General features: G+C 35.3%; 2 protein-coding genes across 2 annotated transcripts; both read left to right on the plus strand.

The window, feature by feature from the left end:
* Positions 1-632: 632 nt before the first annotated feature.
* Positions 633-20479, plus strand: LOC136823614 (integrator complex subunit 11-like). The gene is made up of 8 exons (XM_067079794.1): positions 633-1004; positions 1608-1822; positions 2533-2632; positions 3373-3545; positions 16227-16713; positions 17046-17231; positions 17904-18062; positions 20081-20479. The coding sequence occupies exons 1-8, from the start codon at positions 791-793 to the stop codon at positions 20383-20385; spliced, it is 1839 nt and encodes a 612-aa protein (XP_066935895.1). The 5' UTR covers positions 633-790; the 3' UTR covers positions 20386-20479.
* Positions 5450-7502, plus strand: LOC136823615 (uncharacterized). The gene is made up of 2 exons (XM_067079795.1): positions 5450-5528; positions 6027-7502. The coding sequence occupies exon 2, from the start codon at positions 6029-6031 to the stop codon at positions 7418-7420; it is 1392 nt and encodes a 463-aa protein (XP_066935896.1). The 5' UTR covers positions 5450-5528; positions 6027-6028; the 3' UTR covers positions 7421-7502.
* Positions 20480-22937: the final 2458 nt, after the last annotated feature.

Genomic DNA, 22937 nt, shown 5'->3' on the forward strand with positions numbered 1-22937 from the left:
TGGGCTGTTCCAAAAAATTTCCATACATGGGGGGGGGGGTGGACGAATCTTTTCAAGTCAAAACAAATTTCTGTTCGTCCACCTCCCTGTATGATTATAAAATTGAATGGCCTATTGCAGGGACACGCAGTAGCAAGTTAATGAATCTGTGTTTTTCTGCACCAGAAAAGGTTATCTTATGGTTTGTAGGGGTCCTGAGTGATTGACTAAGGACAACGGTAAATCAGCATTTTAACCGCTCTCGATTTTACAGATTTTATTCCAAATTGCTTTAGTCACTCAAAAGAGAACATACATAAACTCGCTTGCCAAAGGCACGGTTTATCGACGAAATTGGGGCTAGCTGAAAGACATATTTTGAAATTTATCAAGGAAACAATTTCAATGATAATTTCTTGTCTTTAAGAAACGAGCCACGCTGTTTTGTATAAGGAAAGAAGAGTCTTGACCATAATCTACCAAAGGTTGACAGAAAATATCAAATCCCAAACGATGTATAAAGTCTTCTGGATAATTTTTCAGTGACCAACTTGTACGCATTTAGTCCATGATTATTTAAACCGCAATCAAGAGGAATAGGAGCCAATGTATATTTTGATATGCCCTTCTAATATATTTCTTTTATTCTATTTTTAGTGCAAAAAAATTAAAGTGAACTTTGTTTGCAAGACGAAAAATGATAAATTAAGCACCGAAGATAATGTAGAAAAAAGCTTCTAAAATCAACAAAACACGAGAAAAGTCAAGCTACCAGAAGACTCAAACAAAACAAATAACTTAAGGAATAACAATGGCAGAAATCAAAGCAGTACCACTTGGAGCAGGGCAAGATGTAGGCCGCAGTTGCATTGTGGTCACATTAGGTGGTAAAAACATTATGTTGGATTGTGGGATGCATATGGGTTACCAAGACAACAGGAAATTCCCTGATTTCACTTACCTGGCGAAAAGTGGACCGTACACACCTTACATAGACTGTCTTATCATCTCACATTTTCATTTGGGTAAGTTTCATTCATTAAAAATTCTCATATCGTAATAATAGACGATACCGGCTTAACGTGAAAACTCAGATTTGATCCCCGAATATTGCCCACAATGCTTTGTGCGGAAAAAAATTCACCGTGAACTTTTTTCCGGGCAAAGCATTGTGGGCAATATTCGGGGATCAAATCTGAGTTTTCACGTTAAGCCGATATCGTCTATTAGAACAAATGCCTCCTTTCTTACTCTGTGTATCTTACGTTTATCGCTTCGTAGTACAATCTGTGCACATCGCCTGTTTGATAAAAAAATCACGTACGGACACTTCTGCGACGAGGTATGATTTATAAATAGCAACACTTCTCTCATCGTCTCCCCTCTCTCATCGTCTCCCCTCTCTCATCGTCTCCCCTCTCTCACCAACACTCCATCGCAGCGGTCGGTTTGAAAAATTTCAAATGAGAAAAGACAATGACAACAGACCCTCTAGGGCAATGAATATTGAAATTAGCCGTAGAATCGGGTTTGTGTACAGACAACCCCTTTCTTTGACATCGGTATAGAAATTGTCGAATGTTTTCTGAAACCTCCTCTAGAAACGACATTTCTCATTTCTCCAACAGATCACTGTGGTGCGCTACCTTATTTTACTGAGATGTGTGGTTACGATGGCCCTATCTACATGACGCACCCAACCAAAGCCATATGTCCAATCCTATTGGAAGATTTCCGTAAGATTCAAGTGGAGCGGAAAGGCGATTCACATTTTTTCACATCACAGAATATTAAAGATTGCATGAAAAAAGTTGTACCTGTTAATTTACACCAAGTGGTGCAGGTTTGTTTTAATCATTTACTCGAGTGAAGTAGGGGGGGGGGACCCTTAGGACCCGTGACATCTTTATACCACTCAACCAAACCTGGTCCATTTCAAAGAATGAAGAGGGGGTGAGATTTGCTAAAAGGCCTAGGAAAGTTTTTTAGGACTCAAAAACTGACGTCACAGGCAAAATCCCTTGACCCTTGAAATTTCACGAAATTTCAAAGTCGCATAAAAGATGTCAGGCAACCTAAGGGTTTGCCCCCCCCCTACTATTGATTTCGTTTTTGCCAGAAACAAATACTTGTGGTGATAGGGCCGTTTGAAAGTAATTTTTGAAACTGTGATGGCTTTTTTGCGAGTACCATTTTCAGAAATACTTCGATCAAAGGTGGTGGACATAGCTAAGTCTAATTATGAATGTCAGTGCATGCAATGTTTTTCCAGATGTCGATTTTGTAGCTTCCCTAGAAAGACAGGTTTCTTAAAGTTACAGAAATTTCTCCGGTGGTCAGATGCTTTCCCTATGTAATATTCCTTTTTTTGTTGAAAGTACCCTCTCCAAACTTGATATTCAGTTTATTATTTAGCAAATACAACTTGAATACCAACCTAGTAGGGCTTAGAAATCTCTCTTAGAACCGTCAAAATCTAATAATTTTGGTTGACCACGCTCATATTTACACGATGTAAATTTATGTTTATTTATGATAATTTATGCACACTAGGTTGACGACGAGTTAGAAATCAAAGCATATTATGCTGGTCACGTGATCGGAGCAGCCATGTTTCATTGTCGCGTTGGCGACCAATCATTTGTTTATACCGGTATGTAGAGTTTTTGAATTTCAAAGTCTTAGTCGGTTCGTTTTTGGCTTTTAAGTGGGCTTCCTAAAGGCCAATCTCCACTTAAGCGCGAAATGGGCAACAGTTTTTTTCTTAATCCTTTTTGCCTGAAGAAAAGATTACGTCATAAAAAAAGTTTCGCGCGAACAAAAAAAAATTGTAGGAAGTTCTACTTTTTTCATCCGTTACGTCAATTTCGACCAATGGAATAGCTTCATTTTTCAACCGACCAATGACCTTACAAAAACGTCAAAAAGTTTTCGCTCATGCTGCGCGAAAGTGGAGACCGGCCTTAAGGCACTATCCACCTTCAAGTTTTTTTTCATACCGCAGAAAGGAATTCTGCATCAAAGATCTTGTTTTTGAATAAGAGTGACACCGGACTGATACAAGACATGTGAAACGGGAACACTTATTAAAAAATTAAAACCTTTAAAATATTTTAATATTTAAGGATGATCGGTATGATTGTTCAGTAAGGCTAACTTTTAAAGTTTGCCGGAAGAGTTTTATCACTTCTTTTTGTGAATTAACCAGAGAAAATTATCTGCTTCAATATATGAAAATAAATACAGTTGACGATTTCTAATTCGACATTCTACTAATCGATACGCTCCATTATTCGATAATTATTGAAAGTCAAGCCAAAGCCATCAACAAGAAACTCTCATAAACGGCTCTCCACTATTTGACACGCTCTCTTATACATTTCATTTCTTCAGGTGATTACAACATGACTCCGGACAGGCATTTAGGAGCCGCTTGGATCGATAAATGTCGACCGGATCTTTTGATCACAGAGTCTACATATGCCACAACTATACGAGATTCGAAAAGGTGTCGCGAAATGGATTTCCTAAAAAAAGTTCACGAAACCATTTTGAAGGGCGGTAAGGTAAGAATACATTTTTTTGAGGCGTGTTGAAACCGTCATGAAAGGCGGTAAGGTAAAAAAAGCATTTTTCGAGGGCGTGCTGAAACCATCATGAAGGGCGATAAGGTAAGAAAGATTCTTTTTTTTTGGGGGGGGCGTGTTGAAACCGTCATTGAGAGCGGTAAAGTAATAAAATAGTAATTTCCGTGGGGCGTGTTGAAACTGTCATGGAAGGCGGTAAGGTAAGAAAGCATTTTTTGAGGGCGTGTTGAAACCATCATGGAGGGCAGTAACGTAAAAAAGCATTTTTCGAGGGCGTGTTGAAACCATCATGAAGGGCGGTGAAGTGAGAAAGCATTTTTTGAGGGTGTGTTGAAACCATCATGAAAGGGCGGTAAAGTAAGAAAGCTTTTTTGGGGGGCGTGTTGAAACCATCATGAAAGGGTGGTAAGGTAATAAAGCAATAATTTCTGTGGGGCGTGTTGAAAACGTCATGGAGGGCGGTAAGGTAATAAAGCGGTAACTTCTGTAGGGCGTGTTGTATTTCTACCACTCAAATTTTTTCGAAGAAGAATTTAAAACTTTTTATCCGTCTGTTTGCGTTTATTTAAAAAAAAAAAGGCTTTTACATACGCCATTGTTTCTGGAAGTTTTACATTTGACCTTCGAATTTCTGTGAAATTTCAGTAAAAAAATTATATCATTGCCTAGAAGGTTAGTGGTACGGGTAGACCCCGTACGCGTTTTTTTTGTAAGAACAAACTACATAAGAACATAAGAGCATTAAAAACAGGTTAAAAACTCGATGTTAAGAACATTTCAAGAAATTATTTTAGGCTTAATACTCAAAAGGTTAAGAGATGAAAGGCCCCCAGCGGTTTGCGTGAATGCGTGAATTGGAAAGCTTTGCGTGAACAAAAATTGCGTGAACAAAAATTGCGTGAGTTGCGAAAAAACATTGCGTGGGTGCGTGAATTTGGGAAAAACATTTGCGTGATTGCGTGAATTTAAGGCCCGCTGGGGGACCTCGTAAAAGACTTGGATGTTCTTATAAAAAGGTGTACCTCAGGATTGACTTGTACTTCAATTATGTTTAATTATATTAAAGGGGACTTCGTGCAAAGAGTTAATGTAAAATTTTAATCAAAAATGGGAAAGACCCTAATTCATGATATGCACCATTGCAATGTCTTCTACAGACCCAACAGCTGATTGGTTGAAAGTGATGTATCGACTGATTTTACGTCGCTTACAACCAATCAGCTATTGGGTCCATGATGTAATGTCAGAAGACATTGCAATTGTGCATATCATGAATATTTTACCGCTATTTTCTGGTGTGCTGGTCTTTTGCGGTATTTGACCGAATCATTCTCTGCGGGAAATTCGTTAATATTTAAGAGCTATTCAATCTCTCAACAACGGGGAAAGTCCCTAACTTTTCATAAGGAATTTCCGAGTGAATTTCACCTGGTGAATTCACGATTATTCAAAGGATTGCAAATTTCCTTTAGCCAAATTTATATTTTGTTGATGTCATTCTGTCAAGTAAATGGTATTCATGATATGTATGACGTAATGTTTTATACGGAAGCATAAAAAAAGAACGGGTGTTTGCTAACAATTCTGACTTAAAAGTCTTTGTTTTTAAATAAGAGTGACATCGTTTGCTCACTCGTCAATTTTAATTTACAAGCTTTTTGAATTTTATTGAATTTTGACACGGATGAATATTATGAAATTAAATTATTGTGTTGTTGATTTTAATATATTATTTATAAAAGACAATTGAATTCGGAGAAATTCACACTGTTTGTTTGGTATCCATGGCAACCATTTAGAGATTGTATACGATCACCAGTATGGTACGGTAGATAATTTTTTGTTTGTTACGTATATTTCCCTTTTTACAGTATTAAATACCCTAAAAAAATTATATATTTTCTCACTCTAAAATTTAGATTTTTTTGTGCTGAACTATTACTCCAATTACGATTTCTGAAGGTAATTATTTTTATTTCATTTTTATTTCCGTTACTTTTAAGGTTGAGTTAAAGGTTTTGTTTTGATTGAAAGGTCCGACGATGCTGATGTAGTAAAAACAAATGCGACAAGAATAGAAAAAGGTTTTTGAAAAAAATGATAATACATTGAATAAAAAAATATTCGATCATTCAAGTCGATATCGTTGCGTAAAAATATAGCTTTAATTTATCTGACTCAGCATGAAGACACTGCCTAAAATAAGCTCCTTTTATTCTCGTAGAAAACCTTTAAAGATTAGATGACATCACTTCAGAAAATTGTCACCATTTGTGAAACTTCAAGTTAATACGTGACGTTTCGGAAAACTACAATCTTGCCGAAAAGCTGATCAAGAGTAGAATTTTGAATTTCTGAAAGTTGTTACGAAGTTATTTTTCATTATAATATCATCAGTTAATAATTATTTGCCAGTTTTCTTTCTATGTTTTTAAAACTCAATCGTTTTGTTTCCTTTAGAAATGGCTGAACTATCAGAGTTTCATTGTTGTCATTTTACTTGGCAAATCCCGAATCAAAGCTTACGAAGAAATCGATTCTTACGGGACCGAATTTACACCATCGAAGAAGAAGTCAAGTCTCAAAACGAAGGAAAATCAAAGAAACGAAACTATCCACAACTTTTATCGCTTCAAGCCTTCCTCAACGTCATGTTGTATCGCAACAAAAACGAAGATGAAGATGAAAATGAAGATCGTTTATTGGAAAATGCTGAATCCTGTCTCAATCAAGCTTTGAAAGAATGTAATTCAATTTCGAAAGAAGACGAAGACGAAGCCAATGGCTATCGATTGGTCATCTATGCTGACTTTATTCATTTGCATCAATATCAACCAAACGAGAATGTCGAAGATTATAAGGAGGCTTACAATGATTTGATAAGTCAGGGTTTGTCAGGCGATGAACATCCGTCAGTGTTGGCCATGAAAGGTTTCACTGCCGGTCATTTAGATTTTCTTCAAGATGCAATAATGTGGTATCAGAGAGCCTTGGAAACCATGGAAAAAGCTGAATGGTTATTTGGCTTAGCTCTGGCAAAATTGCAATTGGACTATTGGCGATCAAAACCAACCAATAATGTGGGGATTCAAAATCTTTTACAACAAGCCATCAAATTGGATCCAACATATGATATGGCGAGAATCAAACTGGCCAGATGTTTGTTGGATCAGCATAAAAAAAGTAACCAGAACGGGGCTCATCTCCCTCAGATGCTGGTAATGCAGATCAAGGATCTTGTGGATCCAATACAAACCAGTAATGACCATAATGGAATTGGGTTAAATATTTTGGAAGAAATTGGATCTGTATATAGTAGGATGGACAACTTTCTTGATAAGGGATTACGACTTTCCAAAGAATGCCGAAGACGGAATCCTGAATCAATGAAAGCTTTACGTTGCCTTGCAAATGCCTACTTTCACAAGTGGAAAAGCTCGAGAAATGAATCTGAATTGAAGAATTCGGTAAAGTATTTTAGCCAAATTATTTCTGACCTGGAAAATTCGAAAATGTATGACATCACAATGTTGGGTGTGGTTCATTTGAATGCATCTAACTTCTATTTGGAGAAAGATGGAGTAAAAGCTCAACATCACAAAGCCGAATGGAAAATTTGTTTCGAGAAAGTAGAAGAACTTTTTCACCAAGGCCAACTGGAAGTTAAAGAAGAAATCGAGATGTGTCACCGTTTGGCATGGTTCTATAGTGACTTACGAAAACCTTTGAAAGAAAGGGAATATTGGCAGAAGGTTTTGGATATCAATGACAAAGCGCTAAGAGAAGGCATTCGAGATTTTCAAGAATCATCATATGTAAAAAATGCTCAAGAAAAACTGTCAGAATTCCAATAAGAATGAATGAATTTTATATAAATTGTCAACCCCAAAATTTTGACAAAATGACACTTAAATTATGTAAATCACGATAATAAGCAGATATTCAATAGGTAAAAGTTGGTTATTTAGATTTATTAACCCTCGGTGATGTAATATTACCATGAATATACATCACCGTGGGTTAATAAATCCAATAACCAACCAAAACTTATTGAATATATGTTTTATTATATACCTAAAGGCAAAAACAAAACATTAATTATGTCGAACGTTAAAACTTAAAACACTCCCATAATCGAACGTTCGAATTTTTTTATTAATGATTTTCTTGATTACTTTAAGTCATGAAATTCGTTCATGAAATCGACAATAGATTTATTTTAATGAATTTCTTTGATGAACAACAAGAGCGACAAAAAATCAAACTTTGAAAGCAAAATTTGAAAAAAATTCTACCGTGGTATAATAGCCGTGGTATATCAGGAATTATTCAATGACTGTTTTTGCCTACAGGTATATAATAATATCAAAAATATGACGAACTACAGCAATATGAGGGGTTTCCATCGCTACAGAAGTCTAACAAGAGTTTCAAACCAGGCTCTAGATTTGTATTTTTCCTATTCCGGTGACATTAGCGGACCTTAAATGATGGCCAAAATATTTTTGAATATCAAAGCTCTTAGAGAAAGCACTTGGGATACCAACCATAGAAGGCAAGTCATTGATGGAAATGTCAAGGTTAAGAAACGAAGCATGAGATTCCGAGTGTTCAACTTTGTGGTCAAGTTCATCTAAATAGATCTTATGTACAAATTCAATGTTCCCATTATTTACAGCACAGAGATCATCAATGAATCGTTTGGTTGAATGAAAATGACGAGCCTTCACTTTATTTTGTTCAATCAACTGGTTCATATATCTTATATCTTTGCTCGTATTATTATAAAAATAAGTTACCCCAAAATGACTCTGAATCGATGCCCATGGGGATACCTATGACCTGACACGTGACAACATTGCCAGCTTTGTAAAAATAATTTATTATTTATCGGAATTTATATCGAATTATTTATTGCATCGAATTCTTTATCGCATATTTTTATCGCACAATCGAAATTTTTTCAAATAATTTATCGCATTGAATTGTTTATCGCATAATTTATCGCATCGAAATAGTTTATCGAATAAATCATCACTATCATATATTTTATCGCATAAGGCAGCTACGGTGTTCCATATAAGCAAATAGCATAAATGGTTGCCAAAGTGATACTAGGGCAGAAACTTTTGCGGGCAGAAACTTTCACGAGACCGAAAAGTCGCGAAATTTCGCGGATTTAAGTTTTGCGACTTTTACTTTTTGAAGAAAATTTACGGAAGAAACTTTCGCGGTTTTTTGTCAATGTTCAATTTTAGTAGCAATAACTTTCGCTAATGGCTAGAGAAAGTGAATAAAAAATTATTTCAAATCTCATCTTTTTCTTCTATCGAAGATACTCTCCCCGAGTTCTCGTTTTAGTTTGATTTTTCGGCTTTTAAAACTTGGAAAAAACTTTCGCGATTTTTAGGAAAATTTCATTTTTCGCGAAATTATCTTTCGCGAATTTCTTATTTACAGTAAAAAAACGTGCCAAAAACGCGAAAAACGCGAAAGTTTCTGCTCGCGGAAGTTTCTGCACTTAAAGTATATGACATTCTGATAAATAACGAGATTGCTCACGGGAATTTCTAACCTGCGTGAGCAAACCCGCACCTATCAATCATTTTTTAGACCTGTCCATCATTTTTTAGCATCATATTCCAGTTAGTTTTGCTACTTTTTTTCACTTGTGATTCTGAAAAAAGTGTTTGTAAGATAATAAAAAAAGATGGAAGTCGATTTTTATGCATTTTTTTTTAGTTGAAAGTTTTGGGAGCCGATCACTAATAGAGATTTTTAGGGGATTTTCAGTACTCTTTATTGGGTATGTAGCAAACGTGCTAGTGCCTGTAAAATTAGAATTTCCATCTGGGGGGTTAGGACACTCTCCAATCTCCTTAAAGTCTCAAAAGACTGAAGAGAGGAGCTTTTTCTTGCATATACAGTACCCATATACAGCAGAGAGAATTCACAGAGCGTACACGAGCGGACGATTAAACACGATCGCGCGGAATGCTGCGGGTCAAAAATTCCCGTGAGCAATCTCGTTATTTATCAAAAATTGATATATAATTTTTATTGGATGGCTTTCTTTTTATCAATAATTCATAGTCTATGATGACGATTATCCAAAATTATGAAAACTTAATGTGAAATTGTAAAGAGAGAAAACAAAATTTTCTTTTTCTACGGCCATTTGGTATTCAATCCACTTGGGTCATAAATATTTATGCTGTTCAATTTCCCAGTAAAATGAATCATATAATAACAAAAAAAATTTAATTCGTATTTTGTAATTGATTGACCCTTTTTCATAGTGATTAAAGGTTTCAGAATATTTGGTTAAATTTATATTAAGAAAAAGGAAAAATATAATACAAAGGATAGCATTAACTTTTTTTATTTATTGTTTTGTTTAGATTCAGAATATTCTGAAACATGAATCAAAATACTATCGACTTGTCAAAATTTCAATGCCATTTTACGTGGGACTTTATACCCCGTGATAAACCGAAAAGATATCTTCGTGACCGAATCAAAAAAATCGAATGTGAGTTAGAATCACAGGATTATGAAAAGTCTAAAGGGTCGCAAAGCCAACGAAACCTGCCACAGCTTTACGCACTCAAAGGATATTTATACACGCAACTTTACAAAACAACAGATAATGGTGGAGGACAGTTCTTAGACGATGCTGAAAACAGTTTCCTCCGTGCTTACGAAGAAAGCATCACTCCTGATCCCAGACATGGTTATTTAGCAGTTATTTATGGTGGCATGATACATTTGAGCAAAATAAATGATTCTTCTCGATTTCGCGTTGACACTGTCATCGATTGTTACAATAAAGCAGACGAAGAGTTCGACTTAGAAAATCATCCCGAAGTTTTAGCTATGAGAGGATTCACTGCAAGCTTTATGCATTGTCATGAAAAGGCAATAGAGTTTTACCAGCGAGCCTTAAAGATTGAAGAAAATGCTGAATGGTTATTTGGTTTAGCTCTAGTGAAGCTACATTGGGACGTCGGTAGAAGCAAGTCAGAAAATGACGAAGTTGAAATGCTTTTGAGACAGGCTATACAGTTGGATACATCTTATAACATGGCTAAAGTTAAACTTGCCAGGTTGCTGTGGGAAGAAAGAGGCGAAAATGGACTGGAAGAAGTTGACCACTTAACTGATCCCTTGGTAAAAAACATGGAAGAAAATGGTATTATTCTCTTGGAAGAGCTTTCAGTTTTGTTAGCTCGCATTAAAACTTCCGAGAAGCTTGCAAAAGGCGTTGAAATATACAAAATATGTTTGGAACGAAATCCAACTTCACAGAAAACACTGCGTGGTCTTGGAAATCATTATTTTCATAACAAGTGGCTCAAAAAAAAGTCTGAACTATTTTTAAATAAAAGCCTGAAATATTTCACTGATCTAGTCTCAGACCCGGCAAATGCAAAGCCATTTGATATCACTAAATTGGGTTATATTCATCTAGCTGCTTACAAATATTACAAGGAGCTGGGACAAAGTAATAGTTCGAATGGAGGAAAAAATCACCAGAGAGGGGGAAATCAACGAAAGGTAAAAAGACATCAACAAAAAGCAGAGGAGCACAAAAGTTTAAGCAAAGAGTGGTACGAAAGAGCTGCAGAGGAACTTAAGAAAGGACATCATGATTTGAGAAGTGACGTTGAAACATGCTTTAGACTCTCAGAATGCTATAAGGAATTTGAGCCAGAGCGAGAAATATATTACTTAAAGAACACTTTGATCAAATCCAGTCAAGGAAGCAAAGAAGATGCATTCGGGGAGCTTGATTTCGTTAAGAAAGCAAGAGAAAGATTGTTAGAGGTTGTTACAAATAAGAATGGAGATCCAACAACTATGTTTCAAACGAAAGCATGGGCTTACGAGCAAACCGGTCATTTTGAAAGCGCTTTGTTTTATTTAGAAAAAGCAATTAATCTTTGCAGGCGAGGAAATCATCTAGATATGTTCAAAAAGAGCTGAACTATGTTTGGAGATTGTTAAAGATAAACGGAGGCGTGGAATCAATTTCAAGATATCCATGAATGTTTTGGATGAGCACATTCAACAGCTACCAGACGGTTCTATGAAGCAATTATTGGTGTACGAAAGCCAAAAGATTAGGATCGAAGAATTAATGTCAAGTGAAGAAGTTCTAGAATGCTTAGAAAAAAGCACAAAGGAATTCGAAGATTTTATAAGGTGTCACAACGTTCGTAGGAATTGGACGTCAGAAATACACGAAGGGTTTGTTGACAGATTATTCGACATCGCTCATGCTAGTAAAGTCGTCTTAGATCGTTCTGTCAAGTACATCAAGGTCCAGCTTTACCCAGAAGCCAAGGACTTTATATACTACCCAAAACCAGCTGAACTAAAGGAGAAAAACGAGAACGAAAGACGTGACGCACTTCGAAAAATGTTCGATAAAACCAACAAATGGACTAATTTCGACCATGATTACAAAGTCCTGTTTGAATTCTTTGTAGATAGACTGGACCTTCAAAAATATCCCTTTATTGAAGGCCTAGTGGAAGTACGTAACATGGGCGAGCATGATTTTAAAGAGCGACAATTAGAGGCTTTAAATAAATATTTTAAAACCAAAAAAGATAAAATTGAGTTTGCACGACTTGGTTCCAAATACGCAGCTGATGTCTGGAATTTTGTTAAAACGAAAGTTGACAATATAAAACATCAATAGCAAGCATAACACGTCTAATTGAAATGCCAGGTTAGTTGATATGATAATACAACTACCTCCAGCTCTGTCCAGCTACCTAAGGAAGGAAATTTTTGTAACAAAAGAGTGTTTTCAGATACAATTTCATTTGGCGGATGGATGCAATTATTGAATTTGTCGAGGATTTAATTTGGTGGATTTTTTTGACCAAAAACCATTATTAAATCACCAAAAAACTTGACTTACTGTAGCTGCATTCAATTAATTTGTTCTTCAGACTGTAAAGAAATGTGAGCCACTTCTTTTGGATATTACAACAAACACTTTTTTTTTAAGAAGTGTAAATTCATTTCAAAATTGATATTTTCCTTGAACCCTTTTTTTTTGAAAATCAATTCTAAATTATTTTACAATTTATTTGAAATGGGATTTAGTGTCGTAAAAACTTTGTTAAGGAGGGAATATAATGGGGGTAAATTGACATTATAATGAAATCAAAATGATTTTAGTGGTTCAAAAAAAATGCTGAATGAGATTTTCCAAAAAGCATCATTCTTTTAATTTTTTGGCCAATTTTCATGAAATTTTTTAAAAGTGTATTTTCTTTAAAAAAATCAATTTGGATTTTCGATGAGAGTTTTGTTACACACGATTTCCATAGAAAACTATTAAAATTTTAATAAAGTCAAATTTGCAGAGTATTTAAATCATTTGGAACCGTCCGCGGATGTCATAGATTTAAATTGTCCGTCCGCTGGTTTCGTCTGTCTGTTACCACTACCAGCTTGCCTCCTTTTTATCATGTAAAAAAATGTGACGGAGATCGAAAAAATATCAGAGAACTATAATATAATGAATAAATTTTACCGGTAATTTTTTTTTAATTTTGAGAATAATTTTACGTACTATTGTACTTTAGTTAATTTTGATGATGACGACGTCCTTTAATTTAACCCATTTTAACCCCATTCATTCGTTCTTTCTTTCGCTAGTTAATAGCTTTCCTAATGATCTAATGGTTCATGAGATCTTTGAATGTCTCAGGACTTTTTCATAAATTACGTCACGAACACCGCTTGCCTCTTATTCAAACAATTACCATTGTGATTATGTCCCTTGAGACATTAAATGATTTTCTTATGAATAGAAAGTAGTTTTAATAAGATCCGTTGGGAGTTAATCACCATAGCAATAATTTCAAAACGAGGCAAGTGGTGATTGGTGACGTAATTTATGAAAAAGTCTATTGACACGGATGTGGAGCAAGATTGTTCAGAAAGAGGAAAATGAAAGCTATTTTTTGTTTATTCAGCACTTTATAACAATAGGCAGACACCGTCCTGATATGAGATACCGGGTGTGCTTAAAAAACGCCCCTGTCATCCAATTTTTGACGTACATTTTTCGATTGAGCTAAACTACTACAGATCTTTTTGTCAGAATCGTGCATCTCATTTCCAAACTTTTCTCAAAATTTGTCAGGGTTAATTCAAATGAATTTAAAGTTATGAACATTCTCGCAAGATCACTACTTTTTGGGTTGTTCACAGAAACAGCTAATTGACGTCAAAAAAGTCGTCAAAACGTCTATATTTTAAAGCAGACACTTTTAAAGTGAGGTTAAAGTTTGAGCGAGATGTATAAAAGGGAGTTCAAGGAGGCGACCGTAGTGCAGTCGTAGAGCAATCCGGCTACTGTGCGTAAGGTTGTGGGTTCAACCCCCAGCCGGGTCATACCAAAGATTTCCAAAATGGTACTTGATGCCTCTCTGCTTGATGCTCAGCAATTAAGAGAAAGATCAAGGGTAAGTGGAGCAATCCAGGGAGAAAGAGTGGCGCCCTCCCCTACCTTCGGGTAGAGAGCTATCGAAAGAGGAGCCTTCGGGTCGCCTCCACATGCGGTCACAGACATACTTACTTACTAAAGGAGGGGGAATCTTTCGCAGTGTTAACTGAACCATCTCGAGTTGTTAAACCTTTTTAGCAAAATATAAAATCATCAATTCGTACCATCTTTATTATTCAACCAATTCGTGATATGCACCACTGGAGAGTCTTCTGAGAACTTTTAAAATTTTCCACCCAATACGTCACTTTAAACAATAGAAAAAGTGACGTATTGGGTGGAACAAAAACAGAAAAGTTGCATAATTTCGTGAAGTCATTGCAGTGGTGCATATCATGAATCCTACTATATCTTACAAGCTCTGCAGTTTCTTTATGTTTTTGCGAAAACACGTGTACTAAAAATCTTAAGGTTTTGCAGTACAAAAGATAATTAAGTCGGCTCTTTTCTGCATTATTGACGATTGAAAGAGTCTTTTTGGCCTTAAAAATGGCTTAACTGGAAAAAGCTAGAATCTATCAAATAGCTTATAATAATATTTCAATGAGAAAAGCAAAGTGTATTTTGGTTATTGTTCCATACGGGGAAATTTAACTACCTTATCGGCCCTTTTAACGCCGGCCCTTATTCCGCCGCAGCCTAATTTTGGGCTTACGCCAATTAGGGCCGTAAATAACGCCAAAATTTGTAAAAATCGCTATTCAAACTTCAAAACCGTAAGTATTAACTAAAATTTACATTAAAATGTCATCTTTCAGTATTAAACTGTTAAAAATTCCATTGAAAATCATTGATTTTTGTGAAGTTTTGGATAAAGAGTAAAAAAATGGATAGCTTTCATCCTTTAATCATGCCTAAAATCCTTTAAATTGAGAAAAATGGTCAAAAATTAACGCCGCTTTTTAGGAGTAAACTTGCGGAAATTTTGGCCCTTTTTACGCCGGCCCGTTAACAACACCGGCCCTCATTACCCACGAGCCCAAAATACGCCAATAAGGGCGGCAATAAAAAGGGCGATAAGGTATCAAAAAGTAGTGAGGCAATGAAAAATTAACGTAAGGCCTGAAAATCGTCATAAATCATCTTTGAACAAAGAAATGTATAATTTTCATCAAGCGTATAAAGTAAAATCAACTTCACTGAAATTTTCTGTAAAATTGTGTGGCCATTTTCCTTGGAAAGAGGTGTTGAAGTGTCAAAGAGCCTTGAAATTTCTTAACAACTTGTTCTTAACGTTTTAGCCATCGAAGCTTTCTGTTTCTTGAGTCTGATCGAATGACTAATAATTTAATTAAAATGCTACGAAATGTACTAGAATATTCTAACAAAAAAGAGACGCGCTCCAAGAGAGAGGAAGAATTATAAAAACTATCTCGTGCGCGGTTTTTTATGGCAAACTTACTCTTTTTCGGCTTTGTGGCAAAGTTACCGTTATATAATGGTATGGAAATCGAGACTTTATGTTCTTATATAGTTTGTTCTTATAAAAAAACGTGTACTAGGAAAGAGAAATTACAATTCTAAATATGAAGCTTATAATAATATTTCAATGATTTAGGTGAATTTTTCACTAATTACTGTTGAAACTGTCGTGTTTTTTGTGGATGACAGCCTCGTCATTAGAATGTGTGGAAAGCCAAAAGTTTGAGAATCGAGCGTAAAAACAAATAAGTAAAAAAGATATGTATAAAACATTGAAAACGCTCGACGACGTTTCTTAAAAAAATTAATGAGTCTTGAGCAAGATTAAGGTTTAAATTGTAAAATAGGTATAAGCCCATTTGGCCCCATCAATAAAATAGGTTATCAAAATCATACTAGCTTTCGAACCAATCAAATACGGTTACGTACCACGAGAAATGCTACAGATCCCAAGGGTCCCCCCCACTATAATTGTTTCCTTAAAGATGCTGCATGCAAAACTTACCAAAGCCGAATTTTTGTCTGTGGGATTGCGTATTTTCCGTGATGTTACCAACGTTTACAAAAATATTATCTATCTGAAATTTCTTCTTCCAGGTTTTGATCTAAGTATTATGTATTTTGTACGGTTCTTTCTCCTTCCTTGACCGAGTATCACCAACATTTACATAAAATAACATTTCATTTCAAACAATTTATTCCTTCAGGTGTTGATCCCAGTATTCGCGTTGGGTCGTGCTCAAGAGTTATGCATTCTCTTGGAGACGTTCTGGGACCGAATGAACATCAAAGTCCCTATCTACTTTTCGACCGGGTTAACCGAAAAAGCGAACCATTACTACAAGCTATTCATCTCGTGGACAAACCAGAAAATCCGAAACACATTCGTCCAAAGAAACTTATTCGATTTCAAACATATTAAAGCATTTGATCGAAGTTATATTGAAAACCCGGGGCCGATGGTTGTATTTGCGACCCCGGGTATGCTTCATGCTGGACTGTCATTACAGATTTTTAAGAAGTGGGCGCCTGACGAAAATAATATGCTGATTATGCCTGGCTACTGTGTAGTTGGTACGGTCGGACATAAAGTTTTGACCGGACAGAAGAAAATTGAGCTAGACAAGAAGACAGTTATTGATGTCAATATCTCAGTGGAATATTTATCCTTCAGTGCACACGCAGATGCTTCAGGTAATTTTTTTCCCAAGACTTTAAAAGTTGGTCATCTAAAGACTATTACAAAATATCTCCGCATCTTTGAATTTTTTAAGCTTTCTCTGAATTCGAGAGGTTTTTTCTATTGCGCTAGTTTTAGATTCATTATTTTATGAAAGTGCTATGAATAGAAGATTTGTTGTTCTTATTTCGAGTTTAGTTTTAGAAAAATAACTTTAATGATGAACGTTCCTTTAATCTAGTGCCTCCACTAGTTAAGTTCTTTTTTGGTAGAGTTTAAAGGGATTGTTTTTAAAAAATGGAGGCGATTGGTTTCAACACTTTGATTACTTTTTCTTTTCTACAAGGTATCATGCAATTGATTCGACAATGTGAACCCAAGAACGTGATGTTGGTTCACGGTGAAGGAAGCAAAATGGAATTCCTTTGCTCAAAGATTAAAGAGGAATTCCAAGTTCAATGCTACATGCCGGCCAACGGTGAAACGGCGGTCATTCCTGTACAGCAGAAGATTACTGTCAATATTGCCAAAGGTAATGAGTTTAATTTTCCTGGTTTAACCCCAAAGAGATTGTAATTTTTAGCAATTATGCATTCTTGTAAAATAAGGTTATAAATCTTTGTAAAATTGGTTGATATTCGGAAATGGCCTTGGAAATCCTCGAAAAATCTTTGGATTAGTGAAATTTCGCGAAATTATCAAGGGATTCTTGGTATTAGCTTTTTAAAAATCTTTCGTAAAGTTAGAATCTTTTGCCCTAAAATTTATCACTTTTCACCGTTTTTTTTCGACAATTTTTTTTTGACAGCTAAAATTTGACAGGCTAACGTCCTTTTTTAGAAAAACACCAATAAACTTTGCAATTATAGCATTTCCTTTGATATTTTTGACAATCTGTTGTTGTGATTAGCACAAACTCCAAACTATTAAGTATTCAACGAAAATGGCTCAAGGTAACTAAAAATCATTTGGTAAAACATATTTGTCCGCAAATATTAATCATCTATTAAAATGTTCGCCGGCTTTAACAATCTATCGGTAAAAGATTTCATCACCAAGCAATTTTTTCGTTATTTTTTACCGACGAATTCTCTACCGATAAAGGTAAATGAAATTCAAATACTTACACTTAATTCTAGTAACGATCCCGGATTACAAGAGCCAGTCCTTTGAAACTTTCTTTATTTTCTTTATTTTCTCAAAGACTTCCTGAAGAGGAAAACGGCAAAAGAGCATGGCGAATCACAATCGAAAAGACATCGAACCATCAAAGCTAACAATGAAATACCCGTGGATGGAATGTTGTTGATGAAAAATATGGATTTGAAAATCATCGCTAAAGATCAAGCAACGCAAGAACTAGGTAAGCTTATGGTACATGCTCGCCTTGAACGCAACTTTAGACCTCTAGCGCCGTATCTTTCCTTCGAACCAATGTGTGCTCCCCGTGCGTGTTCGAGTTACGGCGACTCAACTGTATTTTGTTTGTATATTCTAGGAAAGGTATCTTTTAGAACTTTCACTTCATTTTTCGATTTTCCACTACAACAACAGTTTAATGAATACTTGAACGGGAAAATAAGACTTTCTCACCTGGGAGGAGTCTATGAGTCCCCTCCCCTCAGCGCTACCCCCTCATTACGCTATTACGATCACGAAATAGCTAAAATCTTTTCATCACGCAAAGTCAATAAAAAATAGCCATACGCCATCGCGACTCTTTTCCCCCTGTCACGTAGCGAGCACCTCACTAAAAACCGGGATTTTTGGACCTACCCCGGTGGGGTGGAGGTCCTATAAATTAACCTGTGTTCGTTCGTTCGTTCGTCCGTCCGTTTGTCCGTTCGTCTGTTACCAACTTTTCTCAGGATTGAATCATAGGAATCTTTTGATTTTTGGTACAAAGGTGCAAAATGGTGTTGGCCAAAATGTGACGGAGCCCGATTTTCGAAAAATTTTGGGGGTGAATTTGGGCCAAAAAACGGCTAAAAAACCGGTTTTTTGGACTTTGTGGAAAATTGGATCATTAATTTTTTCTGATTTTTTGCATGAAAGTAGGGTACCATCATAGGTAAAAGATGGCTCAAGCAAGTTTTTGCAAAAAAATTTTGTTGGCTCAAAAAACGCATGTTTATCTATAAGAATCACTATTAATAAGCATAGATCAATGTTTTTAGTCATATTATTATTATTATTTTTATTAGTTTTTTTTTTAAGATGGAAATGTCACGGTGGAGGGATTGAGTTTTCTAAAAACACTTATTATTTTTTTGGCTGAAAAACGAATCTTTATCTATAAGAATCACTATTTATAAGCATGGATCAATGTTCTTAGCCAAATTATTATTTCATTAATATTTTTTCTAAACAAAGAAAATGTCACCTTAGAGCGCAATGGTTTGAGTTTTCTAAAAACACTTATTATTTTTTTGGCTGAACTGAAACCGAATCTTTATCTATAAGAATCACTATTTATAAGCATAAAATCGATGTTCTTCTTAGCCAAATTATTATTTTTATTATTATTATTATTTCTAAAAGGAGAAAATGTCACGGTAGAGTGCGATGGTTTGAGTTTTCTGTAAACCTTATTTATTAAGCTGTGCATTTTTCTGATAGTGGATTGTTTTTATAAAGAAAAGCGTTTAATACCTTTTTTTATTTCTTTTTCAAAAGTATTTTTCAATTGTGTTGATAGTTTCTCCCAATAGATATGCTTTCATTTTTCTTTATTTTTTTGTATTTTGACCAGTTATGTCTTGTTATGTGTTATGTGTTTCATTGTTTCAATGTTCTTTGATTAGTTTGATAACCAGGTAGGTCCATAAAAGTATCACTTGTTCATCTCGTTTCTTAGTGAGTTCCACTTTGACGATTTTCGAAAAATAGAAGCCTTTCAAGTGCTTTTACGCAAATTCGATTATTTTAATACTACAGAAGCTTCGAAAGTTAAAAGTGACGTCAAAAAATCGAATGTTTAGAGCCCGAAAACGTGGGCTCAAAACATTCGAAAAAGTCGCAAAGTGGAATAGACGTTAGTTGCGTAAAAAACGCGGGTGACGTCTAGTACAGGCTACCTGTCATGCGTCACACTAAAATAATTTTCAATCACGCCACAAAGAAAAAAAGCCATAGTCACCCTACCGCCCAAGTCGCTGGGGTGGGAGAACTCGCCTATTGTAAGACTTTCAAAACTAAGAGCATCGCTAATTCGTTAGTCTGAATCACCAGAAAGATTTGCGATGAATAGTTCACAGTAACCAAAAACACATATATCTTTCGATCCTGGAATAAAATCAGGACATGCAGGCAATATATTAGGGTTTGGTTAGGGTGTAATTAGGTTGTGGTTGTTTGATTTATATTTCATCCTTTGTACAGGTTTGGAAGAACATTTACTACGCTTCACATCATCCATCAAAATCCCATCCTCCGAAACGGTCGAAGAGTTTTTCCGCAACTTAAAAACAGACTTGAGTGAGCGCTTCAAAGGATGCTCTATTGAAAGACTAAACGAGAATTCGTTAATCGTTGATTCTATTTATTTGAAATTACGAGAGGTGGAGGAACGACAGACAAACTCTATTAAACATTCATTGATTTCATGGCGCCTTGAAGATGAGATTCTTGGGAATAACGTTCTAGAATTTTTAACACCTACTTCTGCATCGTCAGACTTCGATTGATGTCAGGGAAGTTTCATATTTCTTTTTTTATCTTTCGATTTCAACTTTTAGACATTTTTTATTGCAATGAAAGTTTGAGATGCAGTAAAAATGCAGTAAAAATGCTTCATTCATATTCTATTCCATTCGACCTCATACATGAAACGTTATGGTAACCTTTTTTCTACCATTTTGGATTAAATTTGCAAGGCTTCTAGCAGTCACAAAAGATGTTGCCGAACCCATTTCTGAATTGAAATACATACAAATACATTGTATTTTGAGAGCTTTTCAGACGAATTCGATCAAACATTTTATTGATTTCATTACGACTTGTAAAATGAGATTCTTGGTAACAGCGTTTTGGAAATTTCAACATCATACATCCTCACCGTCAGACTTTGGTCTCAGATTTTTCAATTTCAAATTCTAGGCATTTTAATACAATGAAAGGTTGCTCGTGCAGTGGAAATTTCTTCATCCCAAAAAAACATGGCGTCCTTTTTGTCTACATTATTTTAATTCAAGTTGAAATGCAAGCTGTTATCAGACACATTCATGGAATTGAAGAAAGCTGGAAGGTGCTTCAAAGCCACGTCTGAATGCTTTGAAAAAGTATAAGGAAACTATCCGTTTTAGGAAGTTTCAAATAATTTCAAGAACAGGCAAATTCTTTAAATCACTTGCTGTTTACGTGTTTACTCTTAGGTGCCAAATAAACGGGGGGGAGGGGTTAGAAAATTTCGAAATCTAATACTAAGAGCTTTTTGACGAACCTTAAGTTTTCCGTTATACTGTTGGCGGTGGGGGGGGGGCGTACGGTATTTCGGAATTGCGGAAATCGACCCTTTCTTCAGAATTTCGGAAATCGGGCAAAATTCCTTCGGTATTTCGGAAAATCAGTCAAAACGAGGAAAAATACCCAAAAAATCGGTATCGGAATTGCAAGTATATTTTCATGGAATCTCGGAAATTTTATCAAAATTATTCGGTATTTCGGAAATCGCAAACCCCGCCCCTTGGCGAGAGAGGCAGTACAGTAAAAACTCCAACATCACAACAATAACACACAAAAGCATAATTATAGTTAACGTGAGTAACTAAATATATGTTTTTAGTATTGTTTTGACACTGTAGTAGAGCTTCAAATTATATTTCAGCCCCCTACAGTATATGGCTCCCAAAACGGAAACGGCCCCCGAAACGGAGGTTTTGCCTTAATGAGCCATGTTTGTACTTTAAAACCTGGGAAAGCTTAAGGTTCAATCCTTACACATTTCTCTTGAGTCTAAAAAAAAGAAAAACATCAAAATGTCATTTTTAACATGACTAATTTTCTTCTTCCTTTTTTTTTCAAATTTTTTTTTCGAAAATCTCCTTTTTTGGACTTTTTACAGTAAAACCGTCAAAAGTCAAACAAGATTGGAAATTAACCTCTAAAAACTGGGTAACTCTGGAAAGTATAAACATATATCAACATACCATCTCAGTAATTCAAAGTTTTTCAGAAAATTCGAAATATTACACGATAAAATTAACATTAGAGACTGTTAGTATTTTGCACGGGATTTCGCACTCAGCCAGGCCTGAAACACTTAGAGATTTGGGAAAAGAGGATAGGAATCGGTGCTGTCTATTGAATTCGGCGCCCTCTGAAGTCGCCAGGCTAGCCAACACAACTTAGCGAAGAAGGTGCTGCGAAAAAATGGCGTTATGTGCAGTATAATAACAGTTTAAGCAAAACTGTCTGATTTCCCACTATTATAAACAACTGAAAAGCAAGTCACGATCTTTTGTGGTTTCAACTGACAAGAAAATAAATTATCTGCTGAGAAATGCTGAGAAATGCTTTACCTTTCGAGAAAAAGACGGCGGAAAAAGACATGCTGAAATGTGATTTGAAATGGGACCTTTTCATTTTTAGCTAGTTTGCCTTACTCAAAATAAAGTGGTTTGGGTTGATATAAGGTTGATAGTGACTAGCCTAGCTTTGGTTTTCATTGGATCTTTTTGGCACATCCTTCAAAGATAGCTGAAAAATTGTATGAGAAAGTGTATTTTTCATTTTTGATTTTTAAGTTGAATGAATTTTTTTGTGTGGCAAACATAATTTTTATGGATAGCTGGAAGGTTTTTCATGACAACCTATAGCATAGTTTTACATGGAACGAACTTCAAACTTCTTAGCAGTTTAATTGAAAATGGGCAAAATCGAATAAAATTTTTGTTGTTTTTTCCTTAGTTTTAGATGAAAAAATACCCTAACAAAACTTGCTTGATGGTGATGGATTTTAGATTCAGTAAGTACACTAAATTTCCCTTGATGTCTTTTTAGCTTCTACTGAGGAAAAACATTGATTTTTGGTGTGTAAATTTCTACTTTTTGCAACAAAATATTGCAAACAATTCTGACTTGTGCAATTTTTGTAGGGATTTTTGATAAAATTTTGAATAAATTCGAATTTTACGACACTTTGTGATGATTGAAATTCTTGAAATTAGGTATTTTATAAAAGTACATTTATAAGGGGTAGTAAAAAAGTAAATTATACAATGTTAAATTAAGTTTGTTG

Source organism: Clytia hemisphaerica, unplaced genomic scaffold (assembly GCF_902728285.1).
Source record: "Clytia hemisphaerica strain Z4C2 unplaced genomic scaffold, Clytia hemisphaerica genome assembly, whole genome shotgun sequence".
NCBI classification, from domain to species: domain Eukaryota; kingdom Metazoa; phylum Cnidaria; class Hydrozoa; order Leptothecata; family Clytiidae; genus Clytia; species Clytia hemisphaerica.

What these genes read in the sequence shown, in the direction of transcription:
- LOC136823614 (XM_067079794.1), top strand. Translation starts at nt 791, where the DNA reads ATGGCAGAAATCAAAGCAGTACCACTTGGAGCAGGGCAAGATGTAGGC. An exon ending in CATCTCACATTTTCATTTGG is followed by an intron (nt 1,005 to 1,607) that starts GTAAGTTTCATT and finishes TTTCTCCAACAG; the next exon opens with ATCACTGTGGTGCGCTACCT. An exon ending in CCAATCATTTGTTTATACCG is followed by an intron (nt 2,633 to 3,372) that starts GTATGTAGAGTT and finishes TCATTTCTTCAG; the next exon opens with GTGATTACAACATGACTCCG.
- LOC136823615 (XM_067079795.1), top strand. Translation starts at nt 6,029, where the DNA reads ATGGCTGAACTATCAGAGTTTCATTGTTGTCATTTTACTTGGCAAATC.